Genomic DNA, 24,542 nt, shown 5'->3' with positions numbered 1-24,542 from the left:
ATGGAATATGCAGTGTGGCCTGGGCTCCACCACACTTCATTAGGGAGAGAGAATGCAGAGGAAAAGGGCACTGTTGAAGGATGGATTTGCCACTGCGGCCTGCACACTCTTCCTCTACGCTGTAGAGCCTAGAGAGGCTTTACTGAAGCCTGTCGGGGCAACTCAGGGTCTTTACCTTCAGTTCATGTTGCTGCTGGAAGAACCTCCTGATAGGGGGGCGGGGGGAGAAAGAGAGGATTTGGAGACAGTAGTCTAGGGCACATTCACAGCTTTAGTTTGTTTTCAAAAGCAAGTAGAAGGATAAGAGCCTATATGTCTTCTCGATAAGACCAAATTTGCATGTGGTGTATCTAAGCAGGTAGAGATGTTGTCCACTGGGTCAAAGGGGTAGGCGGTGCGATCCATAGGCAAAAAATTTAAACTCAAATCGCTCCTGCTGCCATTGTTGTATGAGTGTCTAGTTGAATGAGAGGTAAACAATGTAAAGCCCGTTGGGGGAAAGCGGTCCATCGAGCAAGCTAAGTTATTTTGGGGTTAAAAATGTGATTCAGTGGAAAAGCGCTATCTTTATGTTCTGTGCCATACAATCACCTTCAAACCCAACCAGAAAGCTTAAGGCAGTTGCACACCGGGCGCGACACAAATAAACGGCACGAAAAAGCAAATAATTTGGAATGTGCATTTTGACGCGTCTCACTATCGGAAGCGACGTCTTAGGAAAATCGAACTCAGTTCGAAAAAATAAAAGCTGCAAATTCGCAAAACAAAATTACGGCGCTGATGTGGAAGCTTGTATTGACTCTGTATACGTTCGGTAAGTATTAATAACGCGCAAATTAATCGAACGAATAAAACGCGCCCGGTGTGCAAAAGCCTTTATACCGCAAAACGGCAGAGTGGTGTTCAATAGAGATGTTAATATTGGCATGGAAATGTAAATAAATTAATGTTTGGTGCTAACCTGCTGAATATGGGTCATGTAGGCTGCTCTAAAAGAAATATGTGCATTGCCATACTTAAAATAGGTCAAAATTACAGCCGTGAGAAATGCCCTACTAATGCTAACACTCCTCTGTTTTTGTCCCAGGATGAGTGAGCGTTACACGCAGATCGGAAGTAGAGGGGCTCTACTTGTAATGGTGCTTGTGATCAGTGTCTGGGAGATGACCGTACCAACGGAAGGAGCTAAAGGTCAGTGCACACAATGTCAACATTTGGTTGCACCACACAAGTCTTTTCTCATGTTCTTAGTCAATTGGACACTTGTCTCTGATCAAATCAATGCTTATTTCAATGAGGCAAACTGACAAAAGGTTAAAACCATTGTCTGCTGCTTCGGTTTTTGTGCTTATCCTCGTGGAATCAGAACCTAAATATATTCATGATACCACTCAAGAATTTTCCAAAGTTGCTGTAGTAACTGATTGGATGAGTAGCATTATTAGCAGATGATTCGAGAGACTACGTTGATCCTGCTGCCTTATATCAAACAAACATGATAAAAATGCTGATATTTTTCTTTATATAATACATTACTTTTATTGTGTGAAAGGATACGGCTGTTGATGATATTCTGTATTTTTATCATTGCCAACAAACCCGGTAGTCCTTTCTCATAAACTATCAAACACATATCCATGAGCTGCACCTTTGCACTGGGTGACATGTTCCTTCATTACTACACACATACTCACTAAAGCAACAAACGTGAATTAACCTATGACGAAAGAAATTCCCCAACAAACGCACCAATTACTCCTGTTTGAGAAATGTTTGATTACAACTACAGTGCCCAGCTGTCTTAGTAAAACACTGAGACTTTTTAAATGGAAAACATACAGTATATTTGTGACCTCTTTAAAGATGTACACCTTCTGTTTAAATGAGTGGTATCTGGGCTGTATATGCCGCAGGGGAGGTACAAAAATCATAAAGTAGTGATAGACTTGTTGTCAATTGCTTGTTTTATTTTATAATTAATTCCTAATCCTTTGAATCCCTTTTATCAGAAGAGGCAAACAAAATTAAAATGATTCAGGAGCCTTAATCAATCCAACCATTTTCAAAGCGATTGTTTTTAAAGGGGTATTCAGTGGGTAGGTGTTGCACTTTATTAATGTTAGAGGAATCTCCTAAGAACAAACAGATGATCTGAAAAACACTTTTAGCAAAAAAAAATCTTTCATCCCATATTTCTCTAGATTGATCACATTTCTAGTCCTCAAAAGGGTTACATTTTGTTATAGTAAAGTATATTAGATTCAAGATACTAGAGTTTTATTCTTCACATACAGGATTGTGCAAGAAAACACACAAATGCCTCCACAGGCACATTGCATACTTCACATCACTTCATACAGTATATACTGTGTATGTGCTTTTTGTTCTCCCTGTCTGGAAAATGCCTTCATCTGTCAAAACTCTACTTTTAATGCATGCTAACTACAGTATACCATGAAAAATTTGTTCTTCATGCCCGAGATGAGACATCCTTAATGATCATCAAGGGTTCTCCAGAGCTAGAGAACAATGTCTCACAGTCATACTCTTCGTCACTGCCGAGCTGATACCGATGTGTAAAAAAATCGGATTCACCCTTTAAGATACTCATTCCAGTGGATATAGGGAACTGGAAAGGTTTGAATGGCAGGAATCTACCAACCGATGTTTATAGAACGAAGAAAGGAAAAAATAGAAGGAATCTGATGAAAGTCAGTGTTCATCTGTTGCATTGTTTCTTATCCCATTATATAATTAAAATGATTCAAAAAGTGAGAGCACTGCTCAGGCATTGTTAAGATGAACACGTCCCACCATTTTAAAACTATTTCAGCCAGGCGGGCTCATGTTAAAGTTCTCCTCGGAGTGTGGACAAACAAACCCTTCTCTGTCCACACTCTTGTTGGGTGTCCATGGAAGACTCACACATGTAAGTGCCTTCTCTTGTGACATGTACAGAAAGAAAGTTCTCACCACACAGCATCACAGATGAAATGTGACAGTAGTAAATAGGCAAGTAATTGGATTAAAACAGCTATTTTGAAACTAGTCAAATGCGTCCCCTCTTGCTTCATTAAAAGTGTTGTGGAGTCGTCACTGGTAACCCGGTGAGATCAATTATGGCAACTCAGCAACATTAGAAGTAGAGGCCAATCCACATTTCATCACTGGGAGTCCCACTGACAATATACAGCCTCAGGTAATTGGAGGTGTACATGCAGTGCTGATGGCGGGTAGACCATCACATCCATTTGTGAGTGTGCATGCCTCTCCTCTATTTGCCGACCAATTAGATGGGAGCGCGGCACTTTGATGGGTGAAGTTTTGATTGGCAGCGATCGCCACTCAAGGCGCTCATCATTTCAGAAGGAAGTGGATCAGAATAATCCTGCACACATTCAATTTTCCCTGCGATAACCACCGCAGCCCCCCCCCCCCTCTAATTTCCCCCGAGTGTTATTTCTGTAGCCGTAAACCTGTTATCATCCAAGGGATGAAATGAACCCTGAACACGTCCAAAATAGGGAAAATGTATTTCTTCCCACAGAACACAATAAGAGGGAGAAGAAAACTAAGCCTACTCTGACAAGCAGGGCCAATTTAGTTTATATCAGCAAAGGGACAAGTTGATTTACTAAGGCACAGCAGCTTTCACTTCATAACCCGTTTGTGTCAGCGAAGACAGGATCATGTTTGCACCATCAAATGTGCCTGTCTACTGTCTGACAGTTGTGTAAATTTGGTTTATTTTCATCACCCATGTGTGAAAAGAGAACACACAGTCTGTCCTTTACGATTGTGGAAATTTAAAAAGTGTCAGCCAGTGTTCTGACTTTGTGCTTGTCCTTTTATTGACCAGATGGCAAACAGAGCAGAGAGAAGAGTCAGACAGGACTCCATCCATTGGCATTAATCCCGAGTTACATGCTCTTTGGTGTATGGTTGACCATGTCCTGGCCTGAGCCATTCACAGCATTTCAGAGTCTTCTGCTGGAATTAAGCAGTCATTTGTTGTCTTGTGCACACACTTCCCAGGCCAATGGTGGTCAACAACAAGCAGGGAAAATGCAGAGAAAACCAAATGAATGCACACAAAACACTACTGACTTGTAGAATGCAGCATGTCACTGGACACAGTGCCTTCATAGGTCCCCCCAAAAAAAGTGTTCAAATTGTGAGATTCAGATTGTGCTAGCGTGGTGGTCCTCACTGACTCATTACAGCCTTACATTTTGGTGTCCACAATGGGAAACCAGTTTGCAAGAATCAAAGCACACTGGTTACCAGACGGGAGCTTGGAGTGGAATTAAGTATATCATGGTCATGTAGCAAAGAGTGCTAAATAAGTATAGGTTCACTTTGCAGTATGAGAAGTGCTTTCCTTACTATAGGAAATGTTTCGCTGGCGTATGACCTCGGTATCTGACTTATGCATCCTACATTGTTGCTTGCACTGCACCTTAGACCGTCCACACTGTGTAATAAAAATGACTCAAATGATGCATAAGAAGGGTCTTGCCAAGAGAGCAAAACATTGTTTGCACCCTTGAGAGAGCAGTAAATAGCAGTCTGAGACATGCAGGGCTCCCATGTTAAACATAATCAATTCATACGCTCAGTATTTTACAGTTTACATCGAGTTTGCCTCAGTATAACTGATGTAATTGTAGCTGAAAGATTGTATGTTGACTGAAGCAGCTCCTCATCTGTCACTCCTCTAAACTGCTACGAACAAAGTAACAAATAGTTTGAGGGTAGAATCAGTTCATCATTATTAACAAAACATGTCTACACCTCATTATGTAGGTTTGCGCAGAGGGAAGTACACTCAGTGGGCTCATCGTCAGAGATAATTTCTCCATACGCGAGATGGTATTCATGTCTACACAGAATGCCGTGTATACAGCAATGCAATGATTGCATTATCATTCACAACAGTTCCGTGAATGATACAAAGTGTGCATCATTTGCAGTTTCCTCAGTCTCCAGAGAACAAACGTATTAAAGCTTCTCAAGCAGAGCAATGTCAGTAGTGCACAAAGGGAAATGGCCCATCACTTCCCACTGAAAGCAACTGTGGTTCCAAAGATTCAATAAAATAAACAAATACCTAGGCCGATAAGCAGTCAATCAATTAATTGTACAATAAATTAAAATGAGCGATAATTTTTTGCCAGGCGCAATAATTTACATGTGCAGCTTGTTTGTTTTCCTCGTGCCTCTCTCTATCAAAGAGACTTGATGACAAGAGTTTTCACTCCGGTGTATCGGCCCTCTCGCTTTGTGTGTGAGAAACATGGACATATAAAGGTGAAAAAGAGAGAGAGAGACAGAGGAGAGAGAAGGGAGAGTCCGCGAGTGCTTAGTCACATGATCAGCTGCGCCGATGACATCAGCTAGGCTTCTTTCATTGCAGTGTCTCGCTGTAGTTACGTCTTAAACATGTTGGCGACTTTGCCGCTATATTTGCCGAAGTTTCGCCATAGCGATAAGGCTGTTAAAGACCAGCAACTATCTAGCAACTTTTTCTTAACCATGCTCATGTGAGCAGAGTAGCAACGGCTGGCGTATCCTCCTCACTGCTGACAGCCCTCATTCATATGGCCAGTCTATAGCTTCCCCCCGACACCTGCAGCAGCCAGATAAATATATTATAATAAAGTTAACCTTATATTTATATGGCAACAAAGAACATATGTAAAGTGAGCTTGTAAATGTGAATAGGCCTAGTTAATTTTAGTTAATTTTACTACCTGCCTGGTCAGCATTTTTTTTATCATTTTTCCCTCTTTCAGAATAGCATATTATGCAAATTAGCTGAATATGTCATCTAGCTACTATAGTTACTTTTGGGCCAATAACTATTTTCCTTAGAGAGGAGTCAGCAGAGGCAGGGCTCGGAAGAGGAAGGGGTTGTGGTGAAAATTGGTTAAAAAAAATCCCTTTTCCTAAAGGAATGTCTGAAGGATTTCACATGGCGATGCAAAATCAAAAACACAATGGCCCTCATTTATCAATCTTGCGTAGACCAGAAAAATGGGTGTACGTACACTTCCACGCAAATCTCGGCATTTATCAATATGGACGTGAGCGTAGGGTACGCTCAAATCCCACGCCAGCTCTCAGCTCGTGTACGCAAATTTGAAAACAGCTTGCACTCGCAGTGCAGGCTGTGCCGGGTAGCCGATGACTTTGTTGGACAATTATTAGAAGATAATACAAATGCAGTGCAAATATGACCGAAATAAATATATGAATCACTTAAAAATGAGCAGCTTATGGTGTGCAACTGAGTAGGAGAGCTGATTCAATAGTGCGCACACCGGCCACTTAGGGCTGCATGGGACTGCGTAAGGGCAGTTGTCTCCGTCTTGGAGCAGCTGGGGGGACACTGAGGCACGGGGGCTGCATTCATTCAAAATGTTAGCCTAAGTATTAAATATGTAGTAGACATACACTGCTCTTTATGATACAAAAAAATACACGGCACAACATTCAGCTTAACATTTTATTTATTTGACGCACTTTGTAGATGTTAGTTCCTCTTTTAATGTGTCATTAATGCTAAAGCGAGCGATTTATTTCCACCGTTAACCGGCACGTTGTTCCTATCTGCTGGTGGAGCAGGACGGTGGGCGCTCTCACAGCTGATCGCTGCCGGGTCGGCTTGTGCAGCTGACGGCCGGGCTGACCACTCGTGCCAAGCGCATGCTGTCATACAGTAAAACGCTAAATGTGTTATTTTTAGTTTTTAAAACCCTTTTGAATAGTGCTATCTAAAAGGGCCAATACATTCTAATCATTCAAATCTCTGCAGACGTGTATTTATTTTATGGGGACCATTATCGGACAGTTGGTGCGTCTTTTTCTCCATATTATGCCCGCAGCCCCGCACCCCCAGTTGGTTGCATTTCAGAACAGCAACACGCTTTTTTTAGTGGTGATTTTGAGTCAACACCAACGCTGTTGACCGCAGCAGTTATTTCCTTCCTAACTGCTGCCTTCTGTCGTTCTTTGATGCTGCTTGTAGGCTAATGCTCCGAAATGAAACTCTTTTTTTTTCTACTTTCGCTGTTATTCTGTCAATTTCTACTTCAGGGAAGTGCCGTATTGCGCATATCCATGTCGTAAAACCTCTGGGCGAGGCCTCTAAACTGAGAAAATATAGGGGCGTGATACACTAGTTTTCAACCGCCGCATTTATCAATAATGGCCTGGCGTACGCTGAGATTGGCGAGATACGCCTGTTTGATAAATCCCACGCGATACCTGGCGTAGGGAGGTATTTGCGCCAGAATCTGCACCAGTTTCCACGCAAAATTGATAAATGAGGGCCATTGAACTGTATGATCTGTACAATCTGTTGTCAGTGTTTTCCAAAACATGCTGGCAATACTATATCAGTAGGCCTAATATAGTTAAAATTGGGAAAATGTGAATAGATGCGTTCAAGGTCCATTTAATGTGCCCCTTAACATTTTGAGTTAGGGGCGCTAGTGCAACTAGTAAAACAAGTTTGTCTGGTGCCCTGGTATTGATCTTTGAAAGGGTGTACTTGCATCATTATGCAAGTATCATTATATTAGTTGAAAATGGTCTTAAAACGGCAATATTATCGTTTATCGCAAAATATTTTGGGTCAATTGATCGCCCAGCAAAATTTGTTATCGTGACAGGCCTACAAATACCTGGTAAAAATATGATAGTTTCAGATAGTCAGCATCAAGAGTTGTGAGTTCACATTTGGTTGGTTCTCAGGATCCAAGTGAAACTTCATCGTAACTTAAACAAAGTGATGTGGTTTTACAGCACGAGGGATGTGTTGACTTGCAGCATGATTGTGACAACAGACAAAAAGTCAGTGGACTGCGAAAATGCAAGTTGAGTCGAGGCGAGTTGAGCTGATACCACGCAGTGGAAAAGCACCACAACAGACCAACCCATACCATCGGGAGAACCCCAGGCAGGCAAGACTAAAATACTTGTCTGAGGAAAGCAAAACCAATCAAACAAATTGGGAATGGTTAAAAAGGAAAACAATATGGAACAAAGATCTCCAGCCTGAATCAAAAATGGTATGTTTCTTAACTATTTGGTCAACATAATGCCCCTAAATCCTATCCGCCATTTAAATTGCAATTGCAATATGCTTGTCTTTGAAACACAAGCCAGGCAGCAGCAGCGTGTCCAGGGCTGGAGGAATCCTCTCCGTCACAGCGGTAGCACAGCAGGTTTAAAGCTTGACTCTGGGAGGACGCAAGGATTCCCAAGTGAAAGGCTTTTCTCTGTATCTGCTGGCGGTGAAAGCTGAGAGAGCATCCAAGTAGAACTCCAAATCCGGTCAGAAAAACCACAGCTGCTCAGTAGTGTGAAGCATGTCCTTTAGAGAGGTACTGGCAGCACTTCACTAACATCTAAAGCTGCTCGGCCCTCTGTGTATTTGTCTTTTATATCATCTTCTCTTGTTTGGGTCATAAGCATCTGTAAGTATAAGAGGAAGGGTGGGGGCTGTTGAAGACCACGCACGATCAAAGCTTGAGTGTATAATCATCAACCTGGAACTTCCCTTCCCTTTTCTGTCTTTATACATTTGACTTACTGTCCATTCTGTCTGCTCGCATATTCAAGCAGCAGCCATCAGTGGAATGTTTGATGCTATCCAACACAGACAATAAGTATTCCCAAAACTGTAGGGGGAGAAAAACATATGGTGCGGGAAATAATGGATTTCCAGTTCATTTTGATGCATTTATCACCTCTAAATATTAAAAGGTAACAGGCAGATCTCATAAAGGTATTGTGATGCTCAACAGTTGCTGAACATCTTTGTGTTTTGGTTTAATATCCTTCAGTGTTAGCAGAGCAGCTGATTCCATCACTGGTAGTCTATGTAGCTGCTTGTTACAGCAGCTGGAGAGTGTTGCTATCCACTGATACAGTATATCCTGCGAAAGTGAAATTGTGATTAGCTGGGTCTAGTTGAGCTGCCATTATGCCAACAGTAACGAAAGTTTTCACGTCAGACTTGTTTAATACAGGAACTGTTTATTGGAGTAGCAGTGAGTACCTCAGCAGAAAGACACCTCAGAAAATGTCACATGCAATTAATAGAGAATGGAGCAGCCCAGGCTCTAAATAATTCAGACAATTGAGCGTGATCTTGAAATTGGCTCAAAATACTGCAGTACTGCACTTTCCCATTCACAAATGTGATTTTTTTTTGAAAGGGCTGCTGCTTGTCATGGGAAATCACCCACAATCAATAACATCTCATGCTTGAGTTATTATACATTTTAAAAGTTACCCTTTTTAAAACAATGTTCTTAATGATGCTTACAATGCCAGACTCTAATTGGATGCTTCACTGCTTAAGGCTGCAGTCGTACTACAGGTAAATTAAGTCAAAGGCACATTACAACAGTAACAGTAATGCTTGTGAAAAAAGTTGTACCATGTCTCTAAAGGGAGCTCTTTAAAGCCTTGGGAAATAACCCTGGTCATGTCATCAGTGTTGGCTCAGATTAAGCTTGAAAAGGAATAAGTCATGTATGTTATCAGTGTTTATTTGACCAATTTACCAATGAATGCATAAAACATTTTTAAAGCTAATTCTCTAACTAAATAAATTCAGCATTTGTTGCTGAATTTACGTTTGTTGGCCCTGTTGTTAGTTATTTTGGCTTTACTACAACAGACGTCAAGTGTGTGTATCACAATTTACGTATGGAGAGTGGAGACGATACTAACACAACAGGGATGCACAAATAAAAACATGTGGTTAAAATAAATCAACAAGTTACTTTTAAGTAATTGAAAAACCCTACAGATTTAGGGCGAGGGTTTTGAGGATTTGGGCATCAAGGGGAGTCTAAGTAATGGATGTTATGGAGTCATATTATCGGGAACAATGCGGAATTTTTCTTGTTAAGGACCTTTATTTTGTCATGAAAATAACCCTACTGATGCCATCAGAGTATTGATCTGGGCCTGGTAAGCTCACATTTAACAAAACGCCTTCATTAAAAAGTGGAAGGTTGGAATGCTAATGGCTGCCTGTGTTGCGTTGATCAATTGTCGAAAGTGGTACATTAAATCGGGTAATATTCCTTGAATTGCTAACCAGAGTACTGGTCAAATTTTAAAAGAATTACAAGCAGCATTCAACATGAAACAAATTCAGGCCCTTACATACTTTAAAAAAAATATATGCATATAAAGAGGAAAACTGCCCCACTGTAAGAGAAGGTATTTTTTTCTTGAGGAGAGGGATACAGAGCAGACTCATTTTCTTATGGACTCAAGGCAAGCGTTTTGGTTGTTTAGCTGAGGGTAATAATAACAACTGCCCCACAACAGCATGGATCCTTTTGTAATTATTCCATCTTTCCTTTCATATCTCCAGCAGCACACCATGTCCGAACAGGCACCTGCGAGGTGGTGGCGTTGCACCGCTGCTGCAACAAGAACAAAATCGAGGAGCGGTCGCAAACTGTGAAGTGCTCCTGCTTTCCCGGGCAAGTGGCCGGCACCACCAGAGCAGCCCCGTCATGTGTAGATGGTACGATCCAACTGAATATTTCATGGGCCATCTTTTATTTATTTTTTCTGCTGATACTCTTTTCCACAAATCTTGAGGAATAGTTTTGCTGAGATCATCCTTATAAGTGTTTTCAGCACACACTCACGTGGGTGCAATTTCTCCTGTAATATGCTGTCATGGGGCAAAATAGATAGTCTAAGATCATTTATAAAGTGTCAAGGTTTGTTGTTTTAGCAAATTAAAAATACATGGGAACATCAGTAACTACAAAAATTGTAATTATGAAAATATCATTTTGATTACGGCATTAAGGACACAAATATATTTTTTATGAAATATGAGTGAGGACTATTGATAACTACATGAACATTTTTACATTAAAATCATCGATATACTGTGGATTATGAATGAATCCATTGCATACCAATCAAATGAAATTAAACTAATCATCCTGTCTCAAGGCAATTGATCCAAAACATATTAATAACTAACTTTTTGTCCAGATCATCAATGCAGCCTAAGCAGATAATGAAGCTCTCCTCACCTTAAGGAACTCTTATGTTCACCAGTTCTCTGTATTGGGGGATGGACGGTCTTTCAGCAGCATCCGAACTGGCAGTAATAACGCAGTAATAGCAGTAGCAGCTTTAGCTGTATAATTAGGTGAAGCATCTCTTTAGTACTTGTTATAGTCAGTGGTGATACTAAATGAAGTGCTACGATAGGATAACGGTAAGAACACTTTAATTTGACCCAGTGAAAACTGTCCAGTGAATCCAGGGGCTGTACAGAGACTGTATAAGTATTTTTAATCACCTATGAATGAATATGATGCTTTCCACTGCAGACTGTAATGTCAATGACCCAGAGGGTCTCTTAGCATGCTAATGTGTCAGACCCCCAACTCGGCTGAATTAGTTGCTTCACTATGGTTTGAGAAGCGCAGGTTTCTGGCTTAACTCTGGACCCAATCGTGTCTGACCTATTCCTTGACATTTGAGTATCGACATTTTCCGAAAATTGGAGCTGTGAGCCACTGGCCTCAGTTTAAAGCTCCACGAGTGATCTTGGAAAAAAATTATCAGCACTTAACCTTTTAATTATTCTTTCTTCTACGACCAGGGATTACCTTTAGCTCCACTTTGTGTGAGACAATTTCCTCTTTATATAAGATAAATGAACATCCAGACATCTGAGAATTTGAATATATTTGAATGTATAATTTGGAAAGGTAGCCACAGAAAGTCGTTTCTAAAGGGAAAAAAAGGGTCTTGACTGTATGGCAACGTTTTGACTGTCTATTGGTCAGCCAAAACAATGTCGAACAAAAAAAGAAACCCAGCTGAATCCATCACGGCTTAACACATGGCAGAGACACAACACATTAATGATTATTACACTGTAACTTGTTTGTGTATTACATACACAAACTAAGTGTAAAAACAACAATGTGCCATGTTATGGGGGTTGAAGTGCTAGACTTATTATTTCCTTGACCAATGACTGCCAGGAGTCACTGGTTGCTTAACAACTGCCAAGGTAACCCAGCCATTCAGTTCATAGCCATCCCTTGACATCCACCCTTATCTACAGTACAACATATACTACAGACACTCTACGCTAAATGTAACCCTTGTAAGGTCATGCGTTGACAACTTACTATCTGCTATACTGTATAAAGCTAATGTCATAGTCCTGCCAGAGCTATATGCGTTGGCCAAACTCCAAATACAGTCAGCCAAAACACTCACACCGTAATCTGCAATGCTGGCTCATGATTTTAAGTGAGGAATTTAAATTAAAGATGAACACCTTGAGTTTTCAACAGTTTTCCTAATATAAAGCCGATGATATATCAATGTGTGTTCCACACAGCTCAGACCTCCCGCATAATATTAGCCATTTTTTTTTCATAAATGTGCAAATAAACACTTTCTGGTCATTTATGGATATGAGTTTTAGGTTTAAGCAAAGACAATAAAATTTAAAGTATACTGTACATCCATTTTTGCTCCTGGATGTTTTCAGTGTGAGGTGCCTCAAACAGCATTAAACTGTTAGCGGAAAGTGAGATGTTACCTTTGCACTTTATGTATTTAAGGTTATCAATTTGATTTCATGAGAAACCATTGTGGCGTTTTAATAGCAGCTGTTACACAACCATCATCTGCTAGCAGTTGACCTGATGTCGTACATCACACTGCAGCTATAACCATGTTTGTGTGGTGGTACAAACTGATTCCCTCAAGTCATAAAGAATCCATTCTATGCAATCTACTCCAGTGAGGTTTCGTTTTATGTGTACATCATAATGACTATCCTCTTCATTTGGAAGAAGGCTAATGCTTTTGGAGGAGGATGTGGAGCATAGATAATGACCTCTATATGCCAAATTTAAATGCTCTCTTGTACAAATGGTAAGCATAAGCTGAACGCTCTCTTTTATGGAGCCAACTGAGGAGGTGTTCTCACTGCAGCTGAAGGTTTTCCCCAAATGCGACTTGAGGCGCATCTTGGCGTTATGTCAAGCCTCTTAAAACCTTGTGTGTTTGAATACTCAAAATAGATTTAGTGAGTGTTGCCAGTCAAAGAGCAAATCTTACATCACCTACTACCTGAGACAGCTTCCAAAATGTGACACAATTAAGGACACGGCCATGATGGGACACAGTTATAATGATTTGATTGGTGTTTGAGGTGATGAAATGTGTTTGAAACGTAACCAATAAATATGAAGAAAAAAAAAGTTAATAAAAATTAAATATAGGTTTTTTTGGCTTCTAACTGAAGTGGCAACAAAAAACACAGGGGATACATCTGAGATACACATGCTTAAAGCTGATGTAACACTAGCATCATAAATATAGGAACATAATTATAGTTAAATTCCCTTAGTGCATATCTAGGGAAATATTTACATAGTGGACATCCCCAAGATAACACTTACATTATATCCACAGCACTTGATAATTCATCGTTAGCTTGCATGCTGGCCTGCATGTTTTCTGAGTTCGTCCCAGCAGTGTTGTTGCCACCTCTTGTCTAATTTTCAGTAGGGCTGTGGGTGAATTAAGGTCTATTTATTTCCTTTTTTCTATAAACGGTCACATTAGCGTAACATTACTAGCAGATATGTGATGTAATGTAATGTAAGAGCACCTTAATCAACTTGCAGGTCAGTGAACATTTTGTTTTCAAACAGTAGTTATTTAGCCATTCCATAATGTCTTCATCGTTTTCATTTTCAAAACTAAAGTATATTCATTTTCTATTACATTTAAACCTTATTATGGTCAAAGAGAGGTTGCCATCAAACATTATTTGCCATTCTTTGATACGGTTAATACTAGCACGAAGGCCTATATACTTGCTAAACAAAGATCATTTTGACTGTTTAACCTCTACATCTTCTAACCAGCCTCGATAGTGGAGCAGAAGTGGTGGTGTCAGATGCATCCTTGCCTTGATGGGGAGGAATGCAAAGTTCTTCCTGATCTGAAGGGCTGGAGCTGTGCTACAGGGAACAAGATCAAAACTACAAAGGTAAGTTTGAGAGAAAAAATCTATAATTTTAATGGCACCATATTCAAACCTGTTGAATCTGACATTGCACGCTACAAATCTTCAAGGTCAATGGGCTACAGCCTAAAAACAGCTACTGTTTGCTGTCAGTGCTTGGACCCCCAGGGCCCTGTAATCAATGGGATGCCATGTCTCCTTAGCACTTTCAGGCCACTTTGAGCACCTAAACTGGCCAATTACTCACTCCAATTACCTGCTTTTAACATTGTAACATGATGCCGTATCCTTCACTGTGTTATGACGACCAGTAGACTTCAGTGTTGTCTCTCTCCATGTACTTAATTATTTAAACTGCCCGCATCACACCTGCCTGGAGCCGGCAGCCTGGAGCCTGGGGCTATTGATTCAAAGAGTTGTCGGGACCTCAAAATGGGATATATATATACACCTTTGTTTTTCTTTAAGCTGTCCGGGGTTTTGGTAATTATCAGATCTTGAAAAGACCTTAAAGTATGAAAGTTACACATATATTTTCTTTTGTTCTCTCCTTAACATGGATGACCGGAAAGATTTCCGCGGACAGAGACCAGCTTTGGTAACGTAAGATGCTTCACAGCGGAGTCCAGGTAATACTTTCTATGGTTTACTCATTGTGGTTTTACCTTCCAATAATACATTTCCAACAGAGATCATTCATTCTTCTCATCAACTCAGTGTACAAAATGGCTGTGCATATAATTTACTGTGTACTGTTACTTCAAACTTTCATTAAAACAGATAGTGTAAGAGTTCCAGACGAGAGCGAGAAGACATGAATGATCCAAAAGAACAACAACCTGTTCAAAGCATCAGCATTACCCAGCGGATTTATCTCGCACACCTTTGAACTAAGCCAGAGAAACAAGTTTTTAAAGTTTCAAATAATCCTGCAGGCTGCTTGAAGCAGCAGGGGGTTTTAGGCTTTCTTCATCACCTCTGTTGTGCTTCTGGGAAAACAGCCCAACATACAACTGGAACCTCCAGCTATACTGACCTCTATTGCTCTGTATCATTAATGCATAAATACAGAAGGGGAAGCACCTTGAGAATTGTAAGTGTGAAGGAGCAGCAACTGACCACTAAAGAGCATTGACCACTGCAGGGAATACTGACTTTGGGTTTTGAGCTAATTTCAGAGTGATTAACAGTGTCCGACGTTCAATGATGTGGAGCTGTGGCATTTCACTTTCAGCCCCCAAATGGCAGCAAGAGGCAACAGTTTAAATAGAAATCCTGGAGGGTGACGTCAGCAACATGCACGCAGTCTGTGATGCTTTGTAGAAGAGGGATGAGAGAGAATGAAGATCCTGACAAATGAATAGTGAATGTGTTCTCCTCCTACTGCCCTATCTTCTCCTTGAGGCTAAAATTCCTCTGCTACAATTTAAATAAATGCAAAGCAACATCTTTCCTAGGACTTTCCCTCAAGATTGGTCACTTTAAGATATGATTTGTGGCCATGATTAATCATTAAGACCATTGCTTTCTGTTTTTGCTGATTTTATAGGCAGATTATCACAGAAAACTTGCCCTGTGCAGCTTTAAAATGGCATTACTACAAAAACACCCAGCCTTGATAGTAACACCACAAAACATATAGCACACTGTGGTGTGCCAATTATACGGCTGAATTACACAAACACAAGCCCATGCACCTGCTGTGTTAAATCTTTCAACCAAACTAACTTTAGGCACTAAATGGAAATGAATCCTTCGCCAGTTAAATTAGCACTTGTCAGCCACCAATTACAGGAACGCAACACCCACTGAAGACTTAGTTTCCCCTCAGTATTTTTAAGCGTTTTCTCAGACAGTCACTCAAATACTGGTAATGATTTCCCTCCCTCCTGAAGAGAGAGAAAGTGTAGATCCATCTCTGAAGACATTTTCTCTTCTGACAAGAAGCGGCTCTGCTCTTTGTCTTTTCAGCGTGGAATTATTCTCAAATTAGTACCACATTAATCACAGTGACAGCTCAGAATGTAAATGACTCAGTAAAGGGAAGAATTTATTGCAGCCTGTACAGAGACTGGCGTAGTGCTGCGACAACCTACATTTATGGAAACTCTTTGCCCTGTGCTTGATATGGTTATGGGGTTTTCTTGTCAAGTGATGGCCTGATGGTTTTTGGATTGTTTCGCTGCATAATTGAGGATGATTTATGTGACCTTGTTTGGGGTCGTGTTGTGCTCAGGCATGTTGTGTGTCAAACGACCCATTTGTGAATTAATCTCACCAGACTGTCAGAGCTGTCTGTTTCCTATCAAAAGTTCAACGCCGATAATGGTGCCTTACAAGTTCGCCCGACGGCTTCCCTCAGTCCGTCAAACCTACATGGCGGCTGACAGTTGGAATCGATAGCGGACGTCGTAATGGAAGCTGTTATGTTATGTTCCTCGAGAGTCTTCTCCAGAATGTACTTTTGGAGGAGCAGAGGAGCTGCCAGTCAGTCAATGAGCTTCATGACAGGCAATTTAATCTCAAGGAGAATGGAGGTCTTCAGACTATCTGACAGCATCGAACAAGGTGAGAGAAAACCTATGTGTGGAGCACTAACCCAACTCACCAGCATCCTTTATCCTGAATACTGTACAACAGTCCAACTGATGGATTGATATGCTGATGATACATGAAGCCAAAATAGGTGTTTTAGTAGGTACTACAATGAATCACGAATGTATTGAATCAGGAGGAATTAACGTATTTTCTAAAACTTGTATGATGGACTGTTGTCTTTCTCACTGACTGAAGCAGCAACTGCGCTGTATGGATTGTGACCTGTGTTGATGATCTGCAGAAGCTACTTTATAGTTCGAGCGATGGATTTGGTGATATTACTGTCCAATACAAACATTCAGTAAATAAGGTGTTTCCCCCTGCTAGCATCATGAACCATTGGGTCTATTTGTCAAGGAGTTCCTTCAGAGAAAATTGTCAATAATCACTAATCACTTTTCTTGAAAACGCTTGTGAGCATTCATTGAACCAAGACGAGAGACGACTGATTTAAAAGCTGCTCTGATCAATATTTTTGTATTAACTATAGATCAAGTGACCAAAATAAATGGAAAGGTATCACTAAGAATAATCAACCAACTCTGCAGTTACCCTCAGCTTTATGTAGCGTTTTAGCATCTTTTTGCAGTGCTTCGAGAGGCTGGTCCTAGGCCATTAAAAATCAAGCCTTCCGCCCACACTTCACCCCATTTCAGTTTGCCTACCGTCAGAACAGGAGTATGTGCGACGCCATCGCCACAGAACTACAGCCTCTACCATCTGGACCAGAGAAACACTAACATTAAACTGTACATTGACTTTTGCTCGGCATTCAACACAAATATCCCCTCCAAACTGATAAAACAGGCTCAGTGACTCGACACCTACCTTCACAACTGGATACTGGAGTTCCTTACTAACAGACCTCGGCATGTTTTTCTTTTAACATCAATGTCAGGGGACTACAGATGAAAAAAATACTTTTGGCCAATTCTGGTATTTTTTAACCCATGTATGATCATGTGTTATATTAATTTGCACTGTCCCCTTCTTAAATAAACTGAATTGAATGTCAGATTGGAGAAGCTGGACAATCCTCATCCTAAACACTGGTCTCCCACAGGGCTGCTTGTGGAGTCCCCTCCTCTACTCCCTCTTCACTCACAACTGCAATGTTGTGCATTGTTCAAACATGTTCATTTTCATACATTCAGGAAGACAAACCATTTTGAGTTAGGACGTTATAGTGTTCCTTTAGCCCCAAGGTTTGTGTATTTAATTGTATGTACACACAAGATTTTTAATTGAGAGTCAATGTATTTGTGGAGCGCATTCATGCTCCCAATGGAATAAACCTTTCTGGAAATGAGTGACCCAAAGGCCATAACCCATAGCACCAACCCTATGATAAACAGCTAGTAAGACTTAATAAAAAGATAAACTGCCGTTTGTTTCATCCAACTCTTCCACACTATATAGCCTCTAAGGGCCACTAGCAAGACTTTGAGACCTTTAGTCTTATTTTTCCTTAGAAGATAATGAGTTTTCTCACAGTGGCAAAACATAAAAAGTGAACTGCAAGAATGAAAAGATAGGCTACAGTGTTGAATAATGCATCTGATTTTGAAGTTGCTTCTCCAACATCGTTGTCATGTCACTCTGCGTGGGCAGGAGTCCCCTGTATTGCTTGGATGTTCTGTTGATAAAATTGAGCTTTATTTCTGTAGGTCATGCTAAGCCGTGGTATCAGTTTCCTCTTGTCAAGTGCTCCAATACACATTGGACATTTATGCACAATATGTGTAAAAATATATAGTGTTGCTTGTGGGGTTACTTTCATGATGTTACCACTGCTTTGATGGCTTTGATTTAATTTCAACACGATATCTTTCTGTCACAGGCGAACCAACAGTTCTGGTCCCGTCGGATCATCAAAGGAGAAGAGAGCAATGCAAAGACTTTTCTGTATATAGAGACCTCCTTTCTTCTGGACTGCAATTAATCTTTGAAAACTCGGAGAGCTTCTTCTTGAACTCTATGGACATCAAAAAGAGGAAACGATCCTATTTAAAGGATTCAAAGGACTCCATATGATACGCCTTATCGGACAACAGGATTTATTCTCATGACATTGTACTGCTTGTAGTGGAAGACAAAGGTGAACTTTGCCTATATGTTCATTTCTAGAGTATGTATGTCCTTAACAGGGGATTGTGCATCACAAGTTGGCCAGGGTGAAGTGCAGGTCAGTTTGTTGTAAGCATCGCAAATATTCAATACAAAATGTGGTTGTCAGTTGTGGCTTTATTCTTTAGCAAAAGTGTAGTTTCAAAGGTTATAGAGGAAAATGTGTGGATGAGCAGCAGATATTCAGGGTGATTTTCAAGGAAATACACAACCACATTCATCAATGTACTATCATTCATACTGTGTGCCATAGCACATGAAGGAAAAATAGACCTATTCCATTTAAAACTGTATAAACCTACACATTATATTATCTGTATCAAATGTTCCATTCAAGCCAGATATTGTTGGGTTTTAAATGACTGCTGATCTAAACCTTTGCTGCAAAAAGGTATAAACTGATGCAACCAACGAGCCATGAACAGACAGAAAGATTTTGTATCACAGCTCTGGTGTTCAGATTCTAGACAACAGCGTTGTTAATTAAAGTATTAGGTTACCGGATAAGCGATGACAACAATGTTAACTCCTCAAGTATGATTTTCTGATCACCTTTCACTAGGTTTCGCTGACACTTCCTTTTTCTGTGACAGTGATTTCATCAGTAATAAATTATGGTTGTGTAACTAAAGTCTTGTCTTTTATGCATTTGTATAGTAACAATTACTTTTTTTGTCGTTGCTATGTTGGCACTATGGCTCACCACTTACGTCCACACTGAAATATGGGATGGGATTTTTTACTTTATTTAAAAAAAAAGATAATAGGAAATGAGGGGAGGTGGGGAGGTGGGGAGGGAATTAAAAATAACAAATGTTGATATCCAGAATCCACTACTGTGTCTCCACAATTATTTCAGTGCATTATCTTATCAACTTCAGAGGGGACAAGCAGGTTGTTGAGCTGTTAGCTGCTGAGCTAGCGTGCTGCATGTGAGTCAGCCATTCATTCACTTCTATTCTGTGGATGGAATATACAGATATATTAATATAGCCTATCGCTTTCTACATGTCCACGTTTATGCAGGTTGAACAGGTGAATTGATAAAGTTTGCGCTTTCTGCTTTTGAAAGTTATATTGCACCAACTTACAAGCGTTGGTCACGTCACCTGGGTTACGCATTAATATTCAGGTTGTCTTTCATCACTCTGCCGTGTCAGTGACAGGAGCCTGACACCGACTCCCTGTGTGTGTGTGTGTGTGTGTGTGTGTGTGTGTGTGTGTGTGTGTGTGTGTGTGTGTGTGTGCATGTTATTTGTGATGTGAAATGGATGAATGCGTGTTTACAGATCACATTGATTTCATTTTCAAAACGTTATATAACTTTATATTTATAAAAAAGGGTTTATTGATTTGTCCCTAACGTTGATGATTTACTAACCGGTTACATGTGTTCACGTGCACACCCCTGAATTATACCTCACACTGTATTAGACATGTTGTTTTATAGCTGTTTATGCGTGTGTTGTGTTTGATTAATTTGTAGTCTATTACATCTGTGAACAACTTCTGTTACTCAAAGCCAATTAGTGTAAGTAGGAGTGTCACTGTGCAGTATTTACAGACCCAGACAGCAGATAAAAAAGCATTAATGTCATCTGATGACGAAATGTGAGTTAAGTTTAGTTCAGTCAGCTGCTTGCCTGTTTTTAAATGTGTAGAACGGTTTGGATCTAAATCAACAACAGGCATAATAGTCAACCAAATTTGTTTTGAAATGCCCATCCCTGCAAAAGACTTAGCCCAGCATTGTAGTTTAGTTCCTTGTTGAAGTGTTGCAAATTATTGTCGCACTACATGATGGCAACACATTTCTAACTAGATAGAAGTCAACAGCACCATCGGGTTGTATCACCTGAGACACCGATGCTTGATATAACTTAAAGCTGATATAAGAAACATTTCATATCAGCAAAGAATCAAATGAACATGTATAATGTGAGATATGTTGCTTTCTTGTCAAATCCACAACATGATCACTCAACTCTGCAGTTCCCCTCTTATCTACATACAGCGCTTCAGTTTCTTTCAGCTCATCAATCTGGTTTTAAAGTGCACTACTTCTTGTTGAAGCGATAGCCGCAGTACAGGGTATAACACAACTTCCCTGTCCATAATGTGATGAACACTGACCCAAAAGGCACTGTTCTCAGCAACAACAAAGCCCCTGATATTACTCTTAGTAACTATAAGGGATGTAACAAGTGCAACTGTCAATGTCAGAGTCTGACTGGAAAACACTATGTTCATTAACCCATACAATAGGTGCCTTTACAACTGGTGGCCGATTTTAAGCCCTGAAGCTATACAGAGAAATATTTTATTTATGGTGCGTGACACTATCTCACCTACACACTCTTCTTTGCAAAAACATCTGTTGTCTAGATGAGAGCTTCTTAAATGTTTTTTAGCCGAGTACCCCAGTGAGAGATTAGTTTTTCTTGCTCTGGGAAACAGGCTTATTAAAAAATGTCATATCCTTGTCATGAAGGGACCCACCAGCAAAAAGCCTGTAAGTCAATTTGGATCTGAACCCAGAGTTTAAGGAGCACTGCTCCAGATAACTGTTGTGGATTTACTGTGCTTTTTAGTTGCATTGCTGATACCTCTCAGTTCTTTAATGCTTCTATTTTGGAAAATGACTAGAAAAAAATGTATTCAACAATGGAGGCAAAAGAGTAAACATGACGTTGAGAGAATTTGAGAGAGGGATATCACTTTTGGTTCTCCAAGTTTTCAAATGGAACCTTCTGTCTGCACTTGCTGTTGCTTGTCTGCCCCCGTCAAACAGTAACACTGGATGACTGGATGTTTCCCGGCCTGCTATCCTTTTCCAAACAGCGACTGTGTGAAATGTGTTGCATTGAAAACAGAATACAAGAGCTGCCTCAAGCGTCTTTCTCATGTTGCACAAGTAGCACAAGGCACTTCTTTCAAACATCAAGCTCTATTCCTCTCTACTGAAGGCGTTCTTTGGCAAAACGACAAACATTCTCAGTAAATCAAAAAGGCTGCGACACCGCTGGCCTTGCCATGTCAAAACAGTTTGACATTTCCAGGGTCAATGTTGGCATCCAAGTCAGTTCAGAGGAATCAGAGGAGTGTCCGGGGGTGGAGAAGTTGCAAAATACAGAAAACCTCACTTTCAAGGCTTGGATTTCTTTCAAGGGATTCAAATGAAGTAAATGCAGGCATTTTTTCCTCTTTTTTTCTTAATTTTTTTACTGCAGTCATTACAAGAGTACATCAAAGGAATCTCCACCCCTCACCATATGCTGTATAGTTTCATAATCTAATGAGGGTTTTGTAATTACACAGTCCACCAGGGGAATGGAGCTCATCGATTCTCTGGGAAAGGAAATTCCATTACACAGGCCCACTGGAAACCGTTGATGCTGATAAACCTCCATGTTTTTTAATTGTTTTACATGACGAAAGGACTTGTCAGGAGCACATATTGAAGATAATATTACAGATATGAATATAAAATCACTCTGATACGGAGTCTTCTAAAAATAAACTTTCCAGGCTGGAGGAGACATGTCGAAAAGTGGAGAATTACACTTGCAGAGGTTCCTTCATACATTTGATCATGTAATATTTTTTTCCAGTGCAACGTAGGAGTCTGTGTGAGATTTCAATGCATGCCTGATAAGCAACTAATGAATGCTGTTTATGGATGTGCCTCGCCTCCAGCAATAGAAACTCCTCTGATGCGTTCATCAAGCCTTCAAATGATAAATGAGACATCCGCAGCAGTGGAGTTATTGTGTGTTGTTTATTTTTGTGTGAGTATAATAAAGACTATACCGGTTTGAAGTGCTGTGACGAGCCTGAAAATCCAGACCCACATCTAGAACAATATAGGGTCTGGCCACAATCGATATACCTTCCCTATTCAAGGCAGCAACTCCGCGAACATTTCAAATACCACTGCACACAATTGGATAGCACTACGACCAATCAGAGCAATGAACTGGTGACTTTTTAAGTCCTGTTCATTTAGCAAACAGTTGGGTCAACTGGTAAATTAAACTTTTGCTGTGTTCGGTCGGCAAAACAGAAAATTCTGAGTGCTCTTCAATAAACATTTGAGGAATCTAATCTTGGACATACAGGAGTAATACAAGATAAATACAGTGTTTCTTATCGCACTAATAAGCATTCTAACATTTGAGTCCGGAGATATATCATATGCAATATTTGCCATTACAATAGCCTTTTTAGATTTGATTTAGTGACAATCCCTGATAACACAAAAGTAACAAAAGAAACACACCAAATTGTTCAGAACGGGGAAAATTAATATTTAAACCAATACTTTAAATCCCTGATAGCAAGTGAAGTATTACCAAAGCCCAAGTTAGTCCACACCAAAAGCGTCTCACGAATGCGTCGAAAATGTACGCACGCGCACACATCAACAAAGTGAATGTCTGTACCGGTCCCGTCTTGTCAGTGCATCTCAAAGTGTCAATAAACAAAGCAGCAATGAGCAGTTTTTCTGTGTGAGTATTCCTTATAAAATTTTTTTCCATCAACACTAGCATTAGATTGACATGGAAGTTGTAAACAATAGGCCTACTACTTTTAAGTGCTTTATGCCTACACATTAAGATAAGGAATACACAATATAGAATCAATAAATAAACTGCAATAAAGCAGAAGACATGCCATCAGAAAGTTGAGATAGTAAAATAAAAGTATGATCAAAGTTTAAATAACAATGATTAAACTATCAACTGTAGTCAGCCATAACAAAAGTTTGAAATAGTGAATACTATGTTCAAAATTAAGATAAAAATATGCATTCAGTGCATTTGTATTGGCCTTTTTTTATTGCACGCATTATTTCGATTGTTGCACGCCTCCTAGACGCTTTCAGTGTAGACTAAGTTACTGCAGCAGTAAAAAGCTAGAATAGAATACAAAATGTTCAGAATAAATATGGGGCATTACTCTTTATCAGGCAATGTAGTTTAACCTCAGCAATGTAGTTGGCTGGAGATGTGTTCACCGTATTGATTACCATGTACAACATTGTAAAAGATTCAGACCACATCCACTGGTAACTGCTACATAAATGCTGAAATCTCTCCAGAGGGCATTATTTACTGTTATTATAGGTGCTACAGTGATGCATCACAGTTGCTCAATTCATACACGCCCTCCGGATGTAATATCTATATTTGGACATATCGGAAATGGGATTCGCGCAGACCAGAGCTGATGTTAAGAAAAGTTACCGCCGCTCCTTCTCACACCAATGAAACTGAGATGTCTTTAATTAGCGGCAAGAAGGATCACGACTGTTTGCTATGTTCCCGAGAGCTCTGTGAAATATCCCCCACAGCGTGTTGGATTACATGTGGATAAGACAAAGGAAGCAGGAGGGATTGATCCTTATTATACATACAACACTTGACTTCCTGTGCCCGTGTCAAAGAAAGTACAGTTCATCATTAACATAACATCAAGGGAATCACTGATCTCAAAGCCCCATTGGCATTGGAAGGAGTAGCAAGATTACAGCATGGGTCATAACATTCTTGCTGGTGATGATAATATTTTTCTCATCTGGAGTTGCGCCATCATTGCAGCAACAACCGGGGTCAATAGGTCAACGAGTACAGTAAAACAATCACACAACAACGCCAAAGGCATCAAATCTAGAAAGCAATAGTACCCGCGGAGTGTAGCTGTTGATCCAGCCATTGACACTAACGGTTGGCCGCTTTCCCGGGGCAAGTGAAAATAA

General features: G+C 40.2%; 1 protein-coding gene across 1 annotated transcript in view; it reads left to right on the top strand.

The window, feature by feature from the left end:
• The window catches only part of LOC307268217 (chemokine-like protein TAFA-2), a 67,371-nt gene extending 48,436 nt beyond the window's left edge, over positions 1-18,935 (top strand). The window contains exons 2-6 of the mRNA XM_080050764.1: positions 1,088-1,191; positions 10,403-10,558; positions 13,959-14,083; positions 14,632-14,688; positions 18,498-18,935. Of these exons, the coding sequence (XP_079906890.1) occupies positions 1,089-1,191; positions 10,403-10,558; positions 13,959-14,083; positions 14,632-14,661 (414 nt within the window). The 5' untranslated portion in view covers position 1,088 and the 3' untranslated portion in view covers positions 14,662-14,688; positions 18,498-18,935. The remainder of the gene's footprint in view (positions 1-1,087; positions 1,192-10,402; positions 10,559-13,958; positions 14,084-14,631; positions 14,689-18,497) is intronic.
• The last annotated feature ends 5,607 nt before the right edge of the window (positions 18,936-24,542 follow it).

The sequence above is a fragment of the Ammodytes marinus genome (assembly GCF_949987685.1).
Source record: "Ammodytes marinus genome assembly, chromosome: 22".
In the NCBI taxonomy this organism is placed as follows: domain Eukaryota; kingdom Metazoa; phylum Chordata; class Actinopteri; order Uranoscopiformes; family Ammodytidae; genus Ammodytes; species Ammodytes marinus.
This window is presented reverse-complemented; position numbering and strand designations above follow the sequence as displayed.